This window comes from Misgurnus anguillicaudatus, chromosome 12 (genome assembly GCF_027580225.2).
Source record: "Misgurnus anguillicaudatus chromosome 12, ASM2758022v2, whole genome shotgun sequence".
NCBI classification, from domain to species: domain Eukaryota; kingdom Metazoa; phylum Chordata; class Actinopteri; order Cypriniformes; family Cobitidae; genus Misgurnus; species Misgurnus anguillicaudatus.
In genome coordinates, this window is record NC_073348.2 from 31,396,223 (window position 1) to 31,418,959 (window position 22,737).

The 22,737-nt window shown below is 37.8% G+C and overlaps 2 protein-coding genes across 8 annotated transcripts in view; one reads left to right on the top strand and one right to left on the bottom strand.

Annotated features, from left to right (window-relative positions):
- Positions 1 to 21,824, top strand: map6a (microtubule-associated protein 6a). Of its 5 annotated transcripts, XM_055208213.2 has the most exons (5): positions 1 to 1,090; positions 8,709 to 8,919; positions 10,855 to 11,072; positions 17,733 to 17,843; positions 20,224 to 21,824. In XM_055208213.2, exons 1-5 carry the CDS (start codon positions 390 to 392, stop codon positions 20,354 to 20,356), a joined length of 1,374 nt encoding a protein of 457 aa, XP_055064188.2. In that variant the 5' UTR covers positions 1 to 389; the 3' UTR covers positions 20,357 to 21,824. The 5 variants fall into 5 exon arrangements, with proteins under 5 accessions (XP_055064188.2, XP_055064190.2, XP_055064191.2 ...); XM_055208215.2 differs by lacking the exon at positions 17,733 to 17,843 and having other exon boundaries at positions 2 to 1,090; XM_055208216.2 differs by lacking the exon at positions 17,733 to 17,843 and having other exon boundaries at positions 2 to 1,090; positions 10,855 to 11,035.
- Positions 16,508 to 22,737, bottom strand: part of umodl1 (uromodulin-like 1) — a 17,923-nt gene continuing 11,693 nt past the window's right edge. Inside the window, exons 17-18 of one of the 3 annotated variants that reach the window (XM_055208206.2) lie at positions 22,543 to 22,633; positions 16,508 to 16,637 (exon numbers count right to left, since the gene is read on the bottom strand). In XM_055208206.2, the coding sequence (XP_055064181.2) occupies positions 16,546 to 16,637; positions 22,543 to 22,633 (183 nt within the window). In that variant the 3' untranslated portion in view covers positions 16,508 to 16,545. Of the gene's footprint in view, positions 16,638 to 22,216; positions 22,427 to 22,542; positions 22,634 to 22,737 lie in introns of those variants that run through there. The other 2 variants (XM_055208205.2, XR_008645278.2) reach the window with 2 other exon arrangements.

The window sequence follows — 22,737 nt, forward strand, 5'->3', positions numbered from 1 at the left end:
ACACCTCCCACTGCGGACGTTGCGTGATGACGTTTGTGGCAGGTGATTCAGCTCGCATCCTCTCGATGGATGCAATAAAAAATCCTCTCGATGGATGCTGAGGCGAATTTGAGGGAGGGGCTGCTGTATCCTGCACAAATCCTCAAGACGGACAAAATCTCAGAGCAAAACCAGAATATTTAACGCGTAAACACCGACTTTGTAGCGATTGGGTCAGTAATGTTTCTTCTTGGATCTGAAAAGGGATTTTTATTCTGTCATCTTTGAGGACAGCAGCGTCTTGCGAATCGGACATTTTGTGCACCCCCATTTTGGTTTACAGTTCTGCAAAACAGCTTGGATTTCAACCCAAAGGGAAACGATTGGCACGACACACGCCACCAAAAATCATGGCATGGCCCTGTATCTCCAGAGCCTGCTGTATGGCTCGGTTTTGGAACCAGATGGACAAGGCCGACTTTGCGGTGCCTCTGGTTTTTACCAAGTACTCGGACGTGTCCGAAATGCAGCATCTTCACCTGCAGCAGCCCGCGCAAAAGCAGGTCGCCATAGAAACGCAGCCGTTTCAACACGATCACGACGCGGTGATCAAAGCACCTCCGGCCAAGGAGGAGATCATCTCCGGATCTGTGATGCGCCAGGACTTCAAACACTGGAAAGTTCGTCCCGAACCGAGCTGCAAGCCCAGGAACGAGTACCAATGTCCAGAGGTCCCTTTTAACAACGAGACCCAGTATCAAAAGGACTACAAACCCTGGCCTATCCCTAAAAAGGGAGACCATCCATGGATTCCCAAACCCAGTCCGACCATCTCCATGCGCAATGACCGAATCCCTGACAGATCCAAATACACCAATGTGGAAATGGACAGTGGGGTGGAAAAAAGTGAGATTGCAGACAAAGTGCAGGAGAAGGAGATCCTGTCTAGTGGAAGAAAAAAGAAGCAGGATAAGAAAGTCACTGTGGTTTCTGAAAACAAACCTGGAGTGAAGTTGGAAGGGGAAGCCACCACAGAGGGGAAAGGGAGGGCAGCAGTTGATGCCCTTAACCGACAGATCAAACAGGAAGTTACGTCCGGAAGCTCATACAGGTACAGATTATTACTGAATATTAGTGTATAGCATTTTTAGAAAACCAAAATTTTTAAAAACGCGTTGTCACATCCATTGAGGTGAATGTAAAAGTCACATGTAGAAAAACGTAAAGTTAATGTGTTTTTTCTGTAAGGGACCCAGGGCATATTTTTTTTCTTTTTAAAAAGATAAATGCACCGGGGACAATACATTTTTTTATTTTCTGTTTGCATTAGGATTTGTTCTTTTATTCGGTCAGGGACACAATATATCCACTTTTATCCACTTATATGCATATATCCACAGACAAACACAAATACATTTTGGCAGCATTAGATCTGTTGTGTCCTAGTGCATTGATAAAATGTGATGTCATGATGAGATTCTTCAAAAACCCTGGATTAGTTTGACTTAATCTCATGTTTAGTTATGAGTTTAGGTTTGTTGCTTTGTCTTTTTCACAAAGCTTTATAGACCATTTCAAAAGATGTAAACAACACTGGTCCAGAAGCACTTCCTGTTTCCGTTTTTTAACACTAGATAAACGTTGGGATAAAATAAACCAACAGAACATATAAACCTGAATTAACTGAAGTTAAACAAACATCTTAAAGATAATCATACATGTGAAATAAAAAATTACTGTCACAAACTGTAACAGGAAGTGTTTCTGGACCAGTGTTGTTTACATCATTTGAACTGGTCTATAACAGTCAAAGACAAAAGCTGATGAAACAGGATATCAAAAACGGATCCTCTTACAGTAAGAGGCTTTCAAAATATCACAGTGACAGTGCAATATTTTGTGTTCAGCCAGAGATATCACAGGTGTTCCTTGACAGGACACGGTTAGGAGAAAGTTTGTTTTTTGTCGTTGCAGATCAATAACCTCTGGTCTGCAGTTCATCTTTTTATGATTGTTTTAATGGGCACCAAAAGACTGGGAAGGTGCATGACTGGACTTCTCCAATACAATTAATATACTGTGTTAGTCAGTGACGGCCGGTGACTTCTTATTTCGAGGGCGCTTAATGCGAAGTTCATCACAACATGTATGTAGCCCGTCATGTGTGTGCTTCGTAATTTCAAAATATATGTTCTGCGCATCGAGTGATCCTATGTGCATCACGTGTCTTGTCAAAATAAGTGCCTGCTGCAAACGTGTCTAAAGGGTTTATGATAAAAGAGACGCTTGCGTTTGCCAGATACTCCAATAATCTCATGCGTATTCAGAGTTTATTGTTAAGGGAATGTCTTGCGTGTATTTTTGTGAACGTGAGCATCTCATTTATCATAAACGGTTTTGACGCGTGTGCAGCAGGCACTTATTTTGACAAAACACGTGATGCACACACTGTAAAAAAAACTTTGCTGCCTTGGAATTTTTTGTTGAATCAACTAAGATTTACAAGTCATGTCAACAGAAATGAGTTGTCACAACTTATAAAGTATAGTTGAGAAAAGTCAACTTAATTTTATTAGTTATAACAACTCATCTGTAGTTATAACAACTCATCTCTAGTCAAGATAAATAATAGTAAGTTGAAATGACTTGTAAATCCGAGTTGATTCGGCAAAAAATTTTAAGGCAGCAAAGTATTTTTTACAGTGCATGGTTCACATGACGCAAATTTTAAAAACACGAGCAACATACATGACACTCCGAACACATATTTTGAATTGGCACCCCTCGGATAAGCAGTCACGGGCCGCCACTGGTGTTAGTGTTTAGCTCCATCTCTGAAACGTCCTTTTTAGCTGTTGTCAATAAGGCATCTTGATCTTAACCATGAATGCATGCATATTTCACCGAATTTAGTGACCCAGAATCTTCCACCAATCTCTAAGCTTCCCCATTAGTATAAAACTGTTATGACATCATTAAAGGAAAAGACCACAGTTTTTTTATATTTTACTATGTTCTTACCTCAACTTAGACAAATTAATACATACCTATCTTTTTTTAATGCGTACACTTAATCTTTGTACATCGCATCGTGAATGTGTTAGCATTTAGCCTAGCACCATTCATTCCTTAGGATCCAAACAGAGATGAATTTAGAAGCCACCAAAGACTTCCATGTTTTCCCTGTTTAAAGACTGTTACATAAGTAGTTACATTCTGTTGCCCATCTGTGAAATATTTATTTGTACTTTTCTAGTGGTGTCCTATGTCTAATCTTATGTTTAGTTTGTCTTAGTGAGTGTGGAATCCTTTTTAATACTGCACATTGGAGTATGGGAGAAACGCAATTTCAGTCTGCTGTGTAATGTACTGTTGCATGGTTTTGATTGACAATAAAGTAAACTTAAACTTGAACTTGAACTTGATGTGTAAGTATGGTGGCACAAAATAAAAGGTGGCGATTTTTTAAGTGGATAAAAAATGAGAACTATATTGTATGGCGGAAGAGCACTTAGTTTGCAGCACTTCAACCTCGGGTACAGTAATATTGACAGAAGTTTTATTAGTTTATTAGTGATGCGCGGGTTGTCTCGTAATCGCGGGCCCTGCGGGTAACCCGCGGGTCGGGTTGGGGCGGGTAAAGAAATTGTAACTTTATTAAAACCAAAATAAAAAACATGTATGTTGCGTCTAATTCCCTGTAGCATATATGAAATATTTGGGAATATATATTTGTATATTTTTTTAGGTTCTTTGACAAGGTTAAATTACGTAGGCCTATGTGGCAACGTAACTTGCGCAACGTAGCTTAATATCCCCAAACCTTTGGCGTCACATCACGGAAGCGCCAAGTAGCTCCCGCTGCCAGCCACAACAACAAAACAAACGGAGAAATAAAAGATGAAAGACGATCTGCGGGAGAAATTAAAGTAGGGAATTCATGAATAGATAATACAAACGCTGCTTTGTAAATGTTGAAAATGTTTATCATTATTCTATCTCTATATTAATATGACCATGTTGTTTTCTATGGTTCATTCGCGGATGTTGTTGCCAGTTTACAGGGCGATGTAATCTAATGGCTGTTTCCAAGCACTTTTAGGCTGAAATAAAGACTCTTTTTATTCACATTACAAATGCCTAGTATGTCTATTTTAATGGTCACGGGTTCGGGGTGGTGCAGGTTGTAAAAATACATTGTAAGTAGGCTATAGTGTATTGCAATAAAGGAACTTATTTTATTCTCTTTATCCCCTTTCTTGTGCAATGCAGAAATGTATGGCTACTTTAACCGTTCAAACATTAAAATCAATAAGTATATAGCAGCAGATGCAGCAGAGAAAAACAGAGAGAGTTTTGCCTTGCAGGGCAGTATTACAGCCCCAGTCTCATTTGGATTCAATTGAAGTGAATGTCAGAAGGAATATGTGATGGTCTACAGCAGGAAGATGATGCCACAAGCAAAAGGAAGCCTATTGATTTTATCAGCAAAGGAGGGAGAGAGATAGAGAGAGGAAGGGCATTGGTCTGTAACTTGAACAAGAAGTGACAAGGAAAATCAAAATGCCTTTGTGCTTATTCACAAATCAACAAAGCAATTGTGAATCTAATTGTTTGCAGAATCAGTTTGACATTGGTGATTAATGCAAATGTGTGACTGTCTATTTTTAGTGCTTTCATGAGCTGGATTGTCAGTGCCAGATGACCGGTCACATCCAGAACAAATCAAAATAATCACGGTGTTGTTTCTGAATCAGTATAATGCGACTAATAAAGCAAACACGCTTCTGTTGAATATCCCACTGCCCCAGAGTGCCACGTTTACCCATAATGCATCGCTCTGGCATCCCACCACCACACAATTCTCTAGTGCCAGCATGTCACCATAGTGACAGGGCTGTTCACAAAAGCTCAATGCCTCGAGAGAATAAAAGGCGTATACAAGCTAATATTTAAATGACTTTCTTGGCGACAGGTTTAAATGTGGGAGTGAATTTTTATAAAACAAGCACATTATGCTAATGTATTACAGTAGCTGTCTGTAAATGTATTCAGTGGCTAATGTCTTTTATCAAGTGAATGATTTGACAGCTTGTACCAAGCACTCATTTACAATAAGTACACTAAGCTCATTGTTTCCAGTCCTATTGTATATGCACAGCAACACCAGCATAGACTTTCATCGTCTTTATATTTTTCTCATTCTTTGTCTTTCTCTATGTGTTTGTGTGGGTTGCTTTACCAATGCTGTATAGCTCCTATTTTCTAAATGTCGGCCCTCTCAGTGTTTTGGCCCCTGTGGCCTTGGACTTCTGTAGCTCCTGTTTTTCCAACCGTTCAAGCGCTCTGATGAAACTACATGTGTCTTACGTAACAACCTCCTTTCTTTCTTTCTGTTTGCTTTTTGGCTCTTTCAGCGGACCGAAAGTGCTTCCTGTGAAATCAAAACACTGGGCCGAACACAGTATTATTAAATGATTCTCAAATAACAAACTATATTTTTGGGGGAAATAGATTTGACTAATATTTTTGATTCTGCCTGTGAAAGTATTTTTTGTGATTTACTGTTTTCTATAAAGTGATCCTACATAATGTAAAGAACATTATATGAAAATATAACTTTGATATCTTTAATATTGAATCAGGTCATGTCAAAGATTGAATTAAAGTGAAATCAAACTTAATTAGATTATGAGACTTTATGGATTTCACAAACAGGGTTTTTATGCAAACATTGATTTTCATAAAATATGTGCTAGCCCTATAAACTTCTATTGCAAGTATATTTCTGTATACATTGTTGTTGCTGTGAGTCAAAATGTGGATTAATTCTTAATTTCTAAAAAACAGGAATGTGACATCATTTGATATTTTTTAAACCTGTTTTCTCTAAGGGTATCTGTGTTTCGGTCCATATGCTACTTCCATTTGGCATCACTCTTTGGTTGATTGTGTATAATAACCGTCTTGTTGGTAACTCATAAATATTTAGCATACACACTAAAAATGGCTGGGTTATTTTTAACCCATGCATGCTGTGTAAATATTGGACAGAAAATTACCCAGCATGTGAAAAATAACACAGCTATTTAGATTTTTATCCAAGTGACTTACTGTATGCCAGTAGTTGTCAAATATTTTGTGTAAAGTGCATTACTTAGGCTGGCCACGTGTGAAGATTTTAGGTCGGTTTGCATCCTTGGCGATCGAAAGGGGGCGTGACCCGAATGCCATTTTTTGTCCAAAAAAACCTCCGGTGTGTGGTGTCATTGCATTATTTTGCTGCTTTGGATAGCATGTGAGCCTCCTCGATCCCAAATCGTAAATATCAAACTTGTTCTTGATCAGGTTGCCTCCTACGTGACAACTGTAATGAAAGCGTGCAAGCTTCAACTTTCAACTTGTTTCAGCTTTTATAGCTGAAACACAATTTTGTCAATCTGACTGAATTTAATCTGATTGCAGGTTACAACAGTAAAGTTTACATGCACCCTAAACATTGCAATCTGATTAAATTTTACTTTACATGTACATTTCATATAATCCGAAATCCTGACTTTTTCATGAAATGTGTGAAAAGCGCACAGCCAGGGTTGCCAGATTTGCATATCAACTAGCCTAAAAGCATCCCAATGTCTATTCACAGCCCAAATACCAATAACTAATCAAAGTGATCCTTTAATTTTTTACCCGCAGAAAAAAAATCAATTCGCTTAGCTTTTAAACAGTAGCCCAAATCTAAACTAAAAAAATGCAGAGAACAGCATCTCTCGTAAAGTTCAGGCTTTATCTCTGGATAAAAGTCAAAGCCGAGTTGCTGAAAATGCTATTTTATTGCTTTAAGTAGCCTAATGTTATGAAAATACACATGAACGCTACAGAATGTACAGCACGTGACCCTCTTACCTTAACTCGTTAATTTTAGAGTTATCTCATCAATTATGAGAAAACTTTTGCATGAAAAATATGTGTTCCTGATGAGTTTTTATGTTAATCTGTAATACTAGATGATGCACTAATTTATAAAAAAAACTGAAGCCAAAAAAATTATTTACTTATTTTAAACTCTTTCTATGTTTTGATAATCATTCTGAATCGGATCTCTAACAAAATTCCTTCGCAAAAATGCAAGTATTTCAGGTTTTTGCTAATTTAAAATTTTTTTATAGCAGTTTATAAGCAGAGAAAAAAATATAGATACGATGAAACGTTTTTTCCCCATTTTGTTTGTTTATTGTTTGTTCAGCAGACGGTCTGTTCTTTCATTTGATATATTTGTATGTTTATATATGAAGAGTTTCGTCGCAAAAACGAGATTTTTTTTTATTTTAAAGATATCTCGTTTTTTGGCTGTGCATTCCAATTAATATCAATTCAACTGCAGTTGGTTTGTTTTGATTTAAACCTTCATAACTTAAAAAATACAGCAAAGTAGCACCATAAAACAAAATAATAACATGATAACATAATAATAAACATGTTTTGACAAAAATGTTAAAAACGGATTTATCTGACCTTAATCGTATAGATTAAGATGTTTACATGAAGGTTTTTACAAACGGATTATTTGGTTGCATGTAAAGGTAGCTACTGTTTGGTTGAATCATCCACTGTGTGCATTTAAGGATTATGTTTTTAAAAATTGTTTGACACTGTCCCTACATCTGTGGTTTCCCATGGATTTAAATTCGTTTAAGATGTAAAAATTGTCCAGTGTGTCCCAGGCCTCCCCAAAGAAAATTAATGAAAGTGGCCTTATTTGTGGCTAAAACTGGTACTGCAATCACACAACTGGCGGCCAATACACAAAATGACAACATAAACATCAGTTGAGGGCTGCAACTCCACTTTTTAAATGACCATATCCTGGCCAGACCACTGTTGTCAGTGATATAAGTATTTGACATGAAAATGATTTCTTAATGTCTAGTGACATATCAGGGCCATTTTATAATTAATTGATATACATTTCTTACATACTGTTCCTTTAAAGGTTTCTTGTCTTCTTGTGCAGAGAGGCATTGATCTCATTCATATTATTCACATAAACTAAAGCAGCGACTAATTGATCTAATGGGATGACAATGTTTGACCATGCCTGCCTTCTTCCTTCCTGCCCTGTCAGTTCTAATCAATACAGTCTGCCTTACTGTAATATTACTGAGCGTGAGAGAGAGAGAGAGAGAGTTTGGTAGAAAGCTTCTGTCCCACAGTAAAGAATTAAAATAAATGCCTTTATAAAAAATGTGCATGTAGATGCGTGTTAGATATACTGCAGCTGTGCAGCAATAGTTGCATGCTGGTTAATCTGCAGTGCATATACCTATGGAGTATGTATCATTTGTCTGTGACAATTCTGTAAGTAAAGACTCATTATTCATCCTATAGGGGTGGTTGCCTTAGGAAGGAGAATGTGCTAGATCTGCTGGGTGTTGAGGAAAATCTCTGCATTGCCGCAATAAAAGGCTTTGTCAGATGTATCTACGGTATATTGCAGGACTTAACCATTATTTTATGCAGTCATTGTTGTACATTTTTGTGTTTATTTATCGTATATCTATATTGCCATTCACATCTATCTTATATAATCAAGTTCAGTTTAAACTACAGTAATAATCTCCTTAATGCCTGATTTTCAGGGGAAATGTGAACTTTTTTATTGGAAATGTAAACAAAATTTTCACAGTGGACTTAATAATATCAACATTATCTTCATTCCTTTATGTTAGGACTGAGTTTCAAGCCTACACAGATGTGAAACCCGTGAAGCTTGTCAGGTCCAAGTCCCAGTATCAGCCTCCTGATAGGAAGACTCTGGAAACCAGCTACAGCTCCACCTACAGGGGATATCAGTCCAAACCGGAGCCGGATGACAACAAGGCCGTGGACCGAAGAAGGATACGCTCACTGTACCATGAACCTTACAGAGAGTCCAGTAATGTACGAAACTGATTTGATATATTTAAGTTTGTACAACTGGTACAAAATAAAATGTTTGGCTCAGTAGCTTGATGATGTCAGCAATTGATGCGATTAGCTGTTGGAAAACAACACAAGAAGATTTTTGTTGTCCTCAGCGATTCTTTTTCCAAATAGTTTGATTAACATTGGCCTCAGACTAACCGTACGTGAATCAGCATTAATGTTTGACTTTGCATCTAAGTTAAAGGTGCAATGTGGGACTTGGAGGAGAAAGATCTCTTGACAAAAATGCAATATAATATACATAACTATATAAGCAGTGGTGTATAAAGACCTTACATAATGAACTGTATTGTTTTTATTACCTTTGAATGATACAGTGCGAGTCTCCTTACATAGTAGTCATTGGCATGTTTCTAAAGAAACATGATTTCGTCTTTGCAATCTTTCATTAAAAAATGTACGAATTATTTTGCTTCTAAAACAACTTTGCATTTCGGATGACATCACTAAGGTCTCTCTCTTCCAACCACCATATCCTATTTTATCTAGAAATACGTCACTTTAGTGAGTAAAATGAGTTTTAAAGGGACACTTCACTTTATTTAAAAAATGTTAATTTTCCAGCTCCCCATGAGTTAAACATTTGATTTTTACCGTTTTGGAATCCCTTCAGCTGGTATCCGGGTCTGGCGGTACCACTTTTAGCATAGCTTAGCATAATCCATTGAATCTGATCAGACCATTAGCATTGCGCTAAAAATAACCACAAAGTTTCTATATTTTTCCTATTTAAAACTTAAGCAGTGCATGAAAATAGTCCCCTTGGTAACTTTCAATAGCAGGGCACTATTTTCGGGCACTGCCTAATATCATTGGGCCTCCTGCAGTCATGTTACGCCAGCAAAGTCCTTGATTATTACGCCAGAATGAGAGTATAGTTCCTAGCCATATCGGCCTAGAAATTTGCAACTTTTAATTTTCTGTCGGTCTTTAACCCATTCTCACTCCCCAAGGCATCAAAATCTGAAGCATGTTCAAACGCCTTCAGCGTCAGTATGAAGACGCGAAGGGTGCCCCTATGCGTCAATATAATGACGAAATGGGAACTCCGTTGCTTTCATGCTAATCCCTCAGCATCAGATATACAGTAGACGAAAGGGAATCCCGAAAGGTGATGCCGTCACGTTATGCGACGATCGGCAGGATCATGCCGCTTCTGGACGGTAACTACTCAATTTTTGTTCCAAATTTTTTACCATTGTCGCTTGGGGTTGGGGTTAGAATGACTTTCTGTTACATAAAATTACATCCTAACCCAAACCCCAAGTGACAATGGCTTAAAAATCAGAAGACAAAAAGTATAAACAAACTGACATCCAAACCCCAAGTCTAATCCCAACCCCAAGCGACAATGGTTTAAAAATTGGAAAAAAAATGAGTAGTTACCTTCCAGAAGCGGCATGATCCTGTCGATCGTCGCATAACGTGACGGCATCACCTTTCGGGATTCCCTTTCGTCTATATCCGACGCTAAGGGATTAGCATGAAAGCAATAGAGTTCCCATTTCGTCTATATAGTGACGCATAGGGGCACCCTTTGCGTCTTCATACTGACGCTGAAGGCGTTTGAACATGCTTCAGATTTTGACGCCTTGGGAAGTGAGAATGTGTTGCTGTCTTAGTGCACAATGTAACTACACAAGAGTCACGTTTTAAATAGCAAAAATGTCTAAACTCTTTGGTTATTTTTTGCGCAATGCTAATGGTCTAATCAAATTCAATAGATTATGCTAAGCTATGCTAAAAGTGGTATTGCCAGACCCGGAGATCAGCTGAATAAATTCCAAAACGGTAAAAATCAAATGTTTAACTCTAGGGGAGCTGGAAAATGAGCATATTTTCAAAAAAATGGAGTGTCCCTTTAAGTGATTTTCATGTTGTGTTGTGCAGGTGGAGAGAACTCCAAGTCTTCCTCGCTCCAAACCCAAAAAGAGCACTTCCACATCGGCCACGCCTGGCAAACCGTTAAAGAAGTCCAAGGAGAAGCAGGCAACGTCATTGCGTGGTTCGAAGAAGAAGACTTCCGAGAACCAGTCGGAGAGCAGACCGACGCAGGCCGACAAGGAGAAAAGTAAAGAGACCAACAACAAACTGGCTGAGGCGAAAGAGTAAAATTGCACTTCTTCTCTCATTTAATTCCTTCCTGAAAGATTGAACGAAGGCTGCAAAATGATTTAATAAGAGGTTCTCATTCCTTAACACTTCTGTCTATTCTGATCCCACCTCCATCTTTCTCTTTCTCTCTCTTCCTATAATCCATGTTTCTCTATCACTCTCTCTATATCTCCTACTCACTCTCAGCCACTCACTCATTTTGAGCGAAGATGTTTTTTAAGGGATGGATTTGATGTTTTTTCTTCTCTTTTTGCCTCGCGCCGAGTCCGTTCGCGCCAGTTATATCAAAGCGTTTGCATTTACTATGGCTCCACCTACTCTCCTCATCTCCACGGCAAGGTTTCCATGGCAACCACTTCAGTGGATGCTCTCATCTTGCATGGAGCCATTGGCTAGTGGCTCTGTATGTTTCACCCATCATCAGATGCACAGACTGGTGCTTTTCATTTATCAAGGGTTTTTTTTATTAAACTTGATTATGTAATTAAATAAATCTTTTAATGTCATGTTCATGTAAATTAGGCAATGCATATTGTCTAATATAGGTCAAAAAGGGAATTTCCAAGACAAAACTCTTTGATAAATGTGCAGCTTATGAGAATGTATTGATTTGCTTTGCTTGTTTCATGTTGTCATTTTATTGAGCAAACAGCCCAAAAGTGATATGTTATGATCTTAGATCACACTGGTGCTGTGTAGATCTTATTTGGTTTGTTTTTTGCTCATTGTTGAGAACCATTTAATATCATTAAAATGATGAGAAATCATTATAGAAACATAATATCTCCCAAAAGACATCGTTGAAGGTCATACAATAATTTGCCTAGCTGGATTACTGTAACAGTATCACATTATGGGAAGCATTATATATTGTCTTCAGATAGAATAGGATTTAAATGTTCACTGTGATGCACAAGCAAACCTGTAAATGTTATAACTACACTATAAACTAAATGTTGTTTTTGTAAATTTGATATGGTTTTGAGGTTTCAGTGGGTTTTAATCCCAACACACATCACAAAAGGAGCTACCACATTTATCATTCTTCACCCACATACACAGTGAAATGCACCATCCCCCTAAAGGAGGTCCCTAAGGTACACAGATGGAGGATCCCAAAAGTGCATAGAGAACTCAAAAGGTCAATAGATTAGACAGCATTAAAATCAAAGGCCTTGAATGCACACGCAATGTATGAATTATTTATGACTTTCCCTTGAGTGTCTCTTGCTTTGTTTTGCTTCTGCATCCCCTCTGTTGTCCAATAACTGCTATGAACTGTATTCCTGACTAATTGCTTTATTTATTATCATGTGTTCCTTGATGTTCTGGTAAGTCGAATGCAGTCTTGTTTGTTTATCCTGTTTGCGTTCATCTGCTGCATGATTTCATCATTTTTATGAATATTCAAAGATTCGTCCCACAAAGGCCAAAATTTCTCAATTTATTTTATTTCTTCTAACTTCAAATTTAAGTGTAAGTTGACTAGGACTACTGATGCATATATTGGCCTTTACAAATACATGTTTTGGATATAGCCTGATCGGGCCTGTTGTAATGACACATAATCATTGCTTCATTTATCATGCATGTGATATGATGCAGATTGTATGGACGATCTTAAGATGTTGGTAGTTCGCAGGACTAAATGGCATCTTAGTATCTCAATGTCTTCATCTGCTGGCATTACTGGACCTTAGTGTGTATAATCATGCTTTGTGTTGTTTTTATCATGGACCACCCCTCTACAAGTCCTCTCTCTGTCTCTGGTCTCATTTGTTGCGGTCTTCTCCATTTTCAGTACAGTATGTGAGAAGTATGTGATCTCATTGTGCTGTTGTTTGCACGATCAGTGCACAGTACGTTGTGATCCATAGCCAGATTGAATATATGGAGAAATTTTAAATGTATTCTCAAAGCACTCATGGTGCAAAAGTAGATTTGTATTATTATTTAATATTTTAATTTGTGTTTTGTCACATTTTAAAAATGCTGACTCGGACATTGAAGCCGACTGTATTTAAATGTCAGTCAAAAATCAAATACATCAAAAGCAAACAATAATATACACTACCAGTCAAGTTTTGAAACACTCATTCTTTATTTATATTTTTTCCACATTAGAATAATAATAAACTCATATAAACTATGGCATAACACAAATGTAACTGGGAATTTGTTTGTGACTAAAAGCATCCAAGATCCAAGCATCTTTGCCTAGAAATTTCAAAACCATACTTGTGTTATTTTATCAAGAAGCTTCTTAAAGTTTCACCTTAAAATGAATTTGAAATAATATTGAAGGAGTTCTCTTATTGGTTGCTTTTTCTTTAATATTTAGTCTTATGGGGCATACACACCAAACGCGAGTTGAACAATTTGCGCGAGTAGATTACATACAAAGTCAATGCAAAGACGCGATCAGACGCGTCCTCGGGTGGCGCAATTGCTGCGAAAACACGCGCTATTAACCTCGAATATTCAACTCAAGCGAAAAATTAGCATGACACAAAGTTAAATCCCGCGAGTAATGTAGAGCGAGCAACACGATCCTACGCGTTTGCCGTGTACGTACACTAGCCACGGTAGAGGCTTCAAGCACGAGTGATTTCAATGTAAAGACGCTTTTACGCGGCGGCGTAAAAGAGGCGTTTAGCTCGATGGTTAGACACGAATCCGCCTCATTCGTGCGAATGACGCGAATTGAGTTGAAAAATCGTTGAAATTTGATGACAAATCGCACCTGAAAATCAGGAGCTTGCTCTAGTAGTGACGTGATTACAGGAAGCGGAGTCGCGGAGGCCCCTCCCCTGGGGCGAGTTTCCGCGTGAATGTCTCGAATGACTAGAATTTCACGCGAGTAAACTCTAACTGTGGGTTTACACCAGAGTGTACTCGCTTCATTCGCACGTGAAAACCGTGCATGAAATTCTAGTGATCGAGACATTCGCGCGGAGGTTCGTGTCATGGGAGGGGCTTTTGCGACTCCGCTCGCTTCCTTTGATTCCTTTTGATTAACATGGCGCGTTTTTACGCCAAAGTTCAAATTTTCCAACTTGCGCATTTCCCCCGGCAATGCACAATTCGCGCCATTCGCACTAGAAGGAATCGCGTCTACCGCGCTAAATGCCTCATTCGCGCCGCGAGACCTACAGACGCGCGTCAATGCGTCTTTACATTGACATAACATTGAAATCACTCGCGCTTGACGCCTCTACCGCGGCTGGTGTGAACGCAGCATAAATGTTCAAGCGTCCAACAACGTGGGAATAGCGCCTTTTTGCCGCCTCTACCGCGTTTGGTGTGAATCCAGCATAAGTAAATATTTTTTATTTAATCAAATTTTAGTTAATAACAGAAATTTTTTTTAACACAGGTATATTTTTGGCTACGAAAGTAATTTCAAGCATTTAATCATACACATTCAGATAAAAAAAAAATTAAGATCATTGTTAACATTTCAGTCAAGTGTTTTAAAACTAGTAGTGTAGTGTATATAGGAGGTACGCTCTCAGAAAAAAATGTACAAAAGCAGTCACTTGGACGGTTTTAAAAAGGTCCTAATATGTACCATTTATGTAACTTTGATCTACTATGCACCCTTTAGGTAAGGTGTACTTTTTGAGAGGGTACCACACCAGTAAGATCTTTTATACCTTTTTCTGGCAGTGTATTATAATGTAGGATAAATGTGGCTTTATGAAAATATATAATGCATACATGCAACTTACAAAAGTAGAAAAAGTGTTCCTGGGAGCTCAATGTGTTTGCAGCACAGAGGTCATCCCAGGAAACACGTCTTGATAAAGTATAGCTTGAATGCACTGCAAGTCGCTTTGGATAAAAGCATCTGTTAATGCATAAATGTAAAAAAAACTTTATTGTCTAATGTAATGTAAACACTGATTTGAATTGAAATAAATGTTTCAGTCTGGCTTTCGAACAACTGCTGTGCTCTGATGTCTACTGCAGATGTCTTTACTGCACCACAGGGTGAGGGCCTTTTCTTCTATTTTGCAGCCTTTGGTGACTCAATTACTATGCTTAGTGTAACATGGGGACTAAAGGAAGAGGTCTGGGAAGACAGAGATGGCTAGTGGGGTTGTACATGTCTAGCGAATGTGTGTGTGTTTGTGCTTAGCACAGGTGCTATCTATAGTCCATGCATTCTGAATAGAGAGAAAAATATAGCTAATGTCATGTGAAGGGGCCTCAGAATGAACTGTGATGATGTTAATTGTGATTTCTCTCTCTGCTTGCTCATATTTATTGAAATTAATAAATGCAAACGCAGAAACAGAGGTGTCATGCTTCATTTTGTTTAAGATGTTAGAGGGTTTGTGGACTCAATGGTAGGCGCATCTCCCCCCGTCTGTCTGTCTGTTATTGTTGCATCCACATGGAAGAGAACTATTGCTATGCATTTGGATCGTATGGTTTTTGAGTTGGCAAATCTTATGTTTTGTGTGATGGGCTGTGGAACAGATTCAAGCATCTTTTAGTTGTCAGACTGACATTTTTATACGTATATAGCATATACTTTGTATATGAGGAGTTCAGATGCAAAACCCTCTAAATGCGTCTGACATGTTTTCTTGTAAATTAGCATTTTTTTATTAGACTCTTATGTTTCGGTTGAGTAGTTTCACTTTAATGGCAATGAAAAGATATTAGTTAATAAATGTAGGTTTAGTCTTTTTATTAGTATTTAACAAATTTTACTTTTGCAACAAAACCCTTTAAAGGGGCCATGGCACAAGACTTTTTTAAGATGTCAAATAAATCTTTGGTGTCCCCAGAGCACAAAAAGTGAAGTTTTAGCTCAAAATACCATATAGATAATTTATTATAGCATGTTAAAATTGCCACTTTGTAGGTGTGTGCAAAAATGTGCCGTTTTGGGTGTGTCCTTTAAAATGCAAATGAGCTGATGAAATTCAAACACTGATCACAATGATGGTGGTTTGTTGCAATTAAAACTCAATTGTGCTTTTCTCTGCACTAAATGGCAGTGCTGTGGTTGGATAGTGCAGATTAAGAGGTGGTATTATTATAATAAGAGCTCCTTATGACATCATAAGGAGAGCAAAACTTCAACAACCTATTTTTTCATGCGCTTGTAGAGAATGGTTTACCAAAACTAAGTTACTGGGTTGATCTTTTTCACATTTTCTAGGTCGATAGAAGCACTGGGGACATAATCATAGCACTTAAACATGGAAAAAGTCAGATTTTCATGCCATGGCCCCTTTAAAGTGCATGCAAGCTTTTCTTCACTTAGAAAACAGTTGCTAAAGATGCAACTAGAAACACTGCAAAAGATAAAAGTCAGAATGAAAAAATGAACCAAACTTTAGGAGGCGCTGTGATGCATGACACTGCCACATTTGGGTTGTATTCGGTTCAAGCACTCATAAGGGACCCCAAGGTTGCGTGGTCGTTTTGTTTGCCGCCTCCGTCGTTCATCTAATTCATCTTCCGTGCACTTAGAGGACTTTGCTGAAAAATCACTGTGGCATTTAGCGGATTCTGCCAACAAGGCAGCGTTTCTGAATGGCCTGAAATTAAGCAGATTTGAAGCAAAAGTATTTGATGAACATGTAATACAGAACGTTCTGAGAGCATTCGTTCAATATCATTATCTCATTTTTGATGGAGGTGGCTTTAGAGACTTTTGCATTTGAACTCCTCATATGTACCTTACATATTTTAGCTTTCAGTTTACCAAAACAAATAGCTTATGTGCAAAGAGATAAAAGATGCAAGTGTCCTATTCGTGGTCCATGTATCATATTGAATATTGAAGAACCTTCTTGAATGAATATTGAAGAACCTTCTTGAATGGACTCAAATAGTCCTTTAGTGTTTGTTACTTAGTTTAAAAATTATGATTTATTAACTAAATCAACAAAATTTGATTTAAGTACAAATAATTTTGTGATTTTGGAGTTGAAGGAATAGTTCACCCTAAAATGAAAATTCATCATTCACTCGCCCTCACGTCGCTCCAAACCTGCATGACTTTATTTCTTTGTAACACATATGTGTTATTAATGTTTTATATTTTGCTATGTTTGCCTCAATTTGGATGAATTGATATATGCCTGTCTTTTTTCGGTGCGTGCACTTTTGGTCTTTGTGCGGCGCTTCTTGGGGGTGTTGGCGTTTGGCCTGGCCCCATTCATTCCTATGGCTCCAAACAAAAGTTTTATTTTGTGCCACCATACTTACTCGTGTAACTACTCATGTAACAGTCTTTAAAAGGGGAAAACATGGAAGTGTTTGGTGGTTTCTAAATTCATCCCTGTTTGGAGCCATAGGAATGAATGAGGCTAGGCTAAATGCTAACACATTCACGAGGCGCTGTGCAATGATTGGAAGTGCATGCATTGAAAGAAAATGGGTATGTATTATTTGTCTAAGTTGAGGTAAGAAAATAGTAAAATATTGAAAAACAGTGGTGTTTTCCTTTAACTATAATCAATTTACTATATGCTTCTGCCTGAAAAATTCAGCCTGGGTTTGTGTTTCACAGAAAAAAGACGATCATGTTGATTTGGAACGAAATGAGAATGGGCGAATTTGGGAGTAAACGATTCCTTCATATACTTTAATGTCTATAGCTAATAAGTGGTCTTGTCATTCGTTTGAAGGGTTATGCTAAAACAGTACCACTACATTCAGCTCAGTCAGCCCATCCGTGATATTGGTTGGGTGCAGACACTAAAGCAACATCTGTGGCGCTGTGCCCTGCCTGATCCAAGGTAATATTCACCTGAGATTAGTAAAACTTCTCTACGCCTTCATCCGTACTTCAACAGTACAATTATTTTATTTCCTATGAAAGTGAACATTGTGGTGATATCTTTGCTACTGCTTCATATAAATGGGGCAGATAGTATGTGTTCAGTGTAATCCATCATTTGATTTGCTCCCATATGTATTCTCTTCCATATGGAAAGTGTTGAACAGGGTGTACCAAAAAATGGTGCTAAATAGTACTTTCGTAATTCGTAATCATAGGGGAACCATTTTTGGCGCTACATAGCACCTCTTTAGAACCATAAGTGGTGCTATAGTCATGCTTTATGGTTCAACATACTAGACAATATGGTTCTACAAAGGTTAGGTGAGATTTAGCGCTGGGAATGGTTCCCTATATGATTACACAACCAGTGAACCACTTTTATTGCTATTTAGCACCTTTTTTAGATTGTATGTTGTGTAAATGTTGTTTCTCGTTTTCTTGAGAAGATTAATTATTTACGTGTATTTTATACTTGCATGTTTTGTTTTATTGTGGACTTCCATCACACACGTGTGTTATTGTTGTTATACTGTGCCTCTTGCAGCAAAGTAGAGATGCATTTTTCCTTAATGCATTTATTTGAGTCTTGAATTATCATATTTGAGACAGCAATTTCTATAGCACAATTTGAAGTGTTATATTTTACGCTGAGGTACCATTGATCCATTTAGAGTGAACTTTAAATGTCACACATAGATGCTTCTCAGATCTCACTTTTTTCAGGAGATTAATGACATTGAGCTGATATTTAAAGTCCATGTAAAGTCAGATAATAAGTGTGCTCTCAATTTGTCACACCATGGGACAATGTGTTATTAACAACCCAGCCAAATTTAAATTATAAAAACCACCAAGTAAATAAAATAACCTATAAAAATCTTAAAACAGGCAGGATTGGCTCTGTCCCAAATGGCGCACTTCATGGGGACTTTCGGTCTCGTGGCCTTAAATTGTGCGTGCTCTCTTAGTCTACGAGTCCGTAGAGTGTCCCATTTGTCATTTTTACGGTTTGAAGTCTGCTTATCAGCGCCCCCTTGATGCTGTCTCCGGCGAAGCCCGCACTACAGCAGGCTTCGCGCACTTTACCAACCCAGAAGTCCTTGCGAAAGAGCAATCAGACCAATCGGACGATGGAAGGGAGGAGTTCACACTTACGGCCAACTCCTCCTCCCAGACTCGGCGTGACACTTCAGTCTGTCCCAAAATACGACTCCGGTGCACCCACGTGGACTCGCATCAAGGGTCCCTAAAGTTTGCACTCTATAATGTCATCAAAGTGTGGACTCTAATGAGGACCACAAGTCCGGAGTGTGCCATTTGGGACAGGGCCATTCTGAATAGGTGCTCGCGCAATTGTGTTGGGGCGGGGCTTAAGCAGTGGCTCGATGACACACTGGAGCCACAAATTATGGCCCCGCCCCAACATAATCAAGGCCGCCGAGTGGGCGTGGTTTCAGTGCCGACAGCGGATAATAAATAATCCTGATTACTCTACAATTCAGTACTACATAGTTCTTTGTAACGTGTTTCAACAATACATTTTTAATATTTATAATGGGTTTAGAAACTCTGAAATGACTTTACACGGACTTGTAAAGCTTGTAAAGCTTGTAGGTGTTAGAAACAGCACATTATGTACTTGTGCACTGGTGTGTCTTGTTGTCCCATCACATTTTCATTTTCTAGACTTTTTCTTTGAACAGCCTGAGACCAGTCATAATTCATCTGATTTGTTGGATGTGTTTTAAATAAAATGAGATTCAAAAGTCTGAGACTACCAGTGAAAATAATTTAATAAAAATATTATTAAAAGTACTTTTAGACCCCAGTTTATCATATCCACATTATCACTTACATTGTGCTTACTATATATAAAATGTCGGGAAAAAAATGCTGGGTTACTTTCAACCCAGCACTGGGTCAGAATGGACTAACCGGGTACATACCATTGTTTTTTGCAAGGTTTGTTTGTAAAAACTACTTAAATGTCTTAATATAACTAAGGCCTATAGTCCTGGATTAATCTAAACCTGTCTTGGAAACTGCCCCACATTGTTTATATTTGACCTAATAATTTGTTAAAACAACCCAGCATAGGTTAAATGTGTCCCTTTTTGACCCAACGCTGGGTTGAAAACAACCCAGCATATTTTAGAGTGAATATTTGACTCTGAAAAGTGAACGATGGTCTCAGAATGCTCAAAGCATCATTTATTTTAGTGTGCACTGCTATTTCTCTGATTAAACACCTCATGTTGTGTCTCTATGTCTTTCTCTCTCTTTCTGTCTTCCTTCTGCTCCTCCTTTGGCAATCGTAACACTGTGCCGCCCACTAGTGAATCTGAGTCTGGCCTCGGACGAGTCAGCGATTATTATTCCGCGGGTACCTCTGGAGGAGAACCACTGGTGGAACGACCAGAACCACGGAGCCGGGGAGTAGTTCGATTTGCGCCGGATGTCAAGTACTGACAAGAAGCACAAAGCAAGTCAACAAGAAAGGAAGGGAGGCAGCTATAGACAGAATTATAATCTAATTAACGATATTTCAAGAAATATTTTTGCAGAGCGACCTATGGGTAGAATTGAAGTACTGTATGTATATAGGCCTACTACTGTATGTTGACTATTAAGATTAAATTGTGAGCTTCCAAATGAATGAAAAATACTGTACCTGCGCCCCAAGACTGTTTGCAACATTTGAAATGGTGCTATACATTTTCTGTTCCATGCACTTTCTTTTCCATGATCATTTAGATTAGCAAACTTCACATATTACGTGCTTCACTCTTAAAAATAAAGGTTCTTTAAAGGATCTTTGTCGAAGTGTATGTTTAATGTAGTGGGAAAAAAAGATTCTTTACAATATAAAAGAGTTCTTCATACTCAATATTATGTGTAACATTTTTAGAAATGTTTGTCGATTAGTAGAGCATTGTGTAAGCAGCATACAGATCACACAAAGGGTTTGAGTCCCATGAAAAAAACATTTTGATATACATGCATAGTTTAAAGGTGCAGTGTGTAATTTTTAGAAGGATCTCTTGACAGAAATGCAAAACAATATCCAAAACTATATTATAATGGGTGTAAGACCTTACATAATAAACCGTTACGTGTTTATTACCTATGTTTTTATCTACATACACCGAGGGTCCCCTTATATGGAAGTCGCCATTTTGGACCACCATGTTTCTACAGAAGCCCTTAACGGACAAACTTTTTTACTAAGGTGTCTTCGACGAAGACCTGTTTGTTCGGCAGTGGCTACAGTAGCTTCTCTATGTGTTTCAAAAGCGAGGGGTAAGCAGTGGACTGAGCCGTTGGTTGCAATCCACAACCTCACCACTAGATGCCGCTAAAATTTACACACTGTACCTTTAAATGAAATGTAAGTGGATTTTCTGCTAAATTCATAAATGTAGAAGTGGAGCATTTTTTGTAAACTATGCTATTTGGCCCATGGTAGTTTTGAGTCTATTTTTCCAGGTTTTTGGAATCTTTTAAATTCCAGTCAATTCCAATTTATGACAGTGAGACAAGAATTTTAAGGCAAAAATGTTCTATTTATTGCACTCACAGACCTAGCATCTAATAATTATTACATTTGTAACTTTTATTGATACATATGTTGTCATAAAATACATAGATATGCAACCCTATACAGCTAAAATATAGAGAGATGAGATGTTAACATGGAGATGACAAAGGAGAAAAAATTGTGGAATTTTGTGTAAATGTGTTTCTCGCCACCCCCATTTCCCAATTGTACTGAAGTTCCCTCCCCCAGGTCCTACGTACTCAAAGTCTCAGTGGATAATGATATTATAATATTAAAGTGACGTGCAATTCTCTGCAAGGTTAATATTATCATCTTTGGGCATATAGAGCAAATATATAAACAATTAAAATTTAAATTTATTACAAAAATAGTTCTCCCCCCCAAAAAAATGTCGGATTTTTTTAAAAATATGTTTTTCCTCATGACCTAAACCTTAATGTCCTTATCAGCATATACAGTTGACAGAGCAGACTGCAGCTGGTATACAATACATATTAAATACAACAGTGCCCTCTAGTGGCTTTTTGATTAAATGTTTGTGTGCAATTAATAACATTAATAACAAAATTAATATACAGCAAGCCAGATTACTTATATCTTTGGCATTATTAAGATTTAAAGTGCTTGACTAAGAAAAAATAAAAGTTTAATGCTATGTTGCAAATAGTATGTTTCAGTACATAAATATAATAAAATCATACCATTAATTTTGTTCTCCTTAAATAGGTCACTAGGAATTGCAATAAACTTAACCCTTTAGACTCCAATAGCAGAGTTAACTACCTAAAAGCATTTAACTTATTTGTTAAATGTAAGATAGGTCAAGTTTTCCGGCGGTGGTTTAACAGAGAAGTCGTACGACCCTACTCTCCTTTTGTGACACAACAATCCAAAAATGACAGCCAGGGCAAACAGAACCAGACCAACACCAAGCAGAACATATTCAATCGTTTGAGTGGAAACTGTTGCGTCGCTTGGTGCTTTAGAAAAAGAGAATAGGAGAAATGGAGCCTTATTGATATTTTTGATGACAGTTCTATGTACAATATCAGTATAATACGTTAGCCTTCATATCTACTAAATAAGAAGAACTTACGTTCTGTGGTACTTAATCTGAGCAAGGGTCCAAATGATGCCTTTGTCACTCCAATTAGATTTGCAGACCTGGATGCTCTCTCCACACAAGTCTAAATTAAAGAAATTTTAAAAAAGACAAGATATGCATTTAATTCAGGTACAGGTACTCTCCAGAGGGACAGTAGTCTGTTATCAATGTTAAAAGTACCAAAAT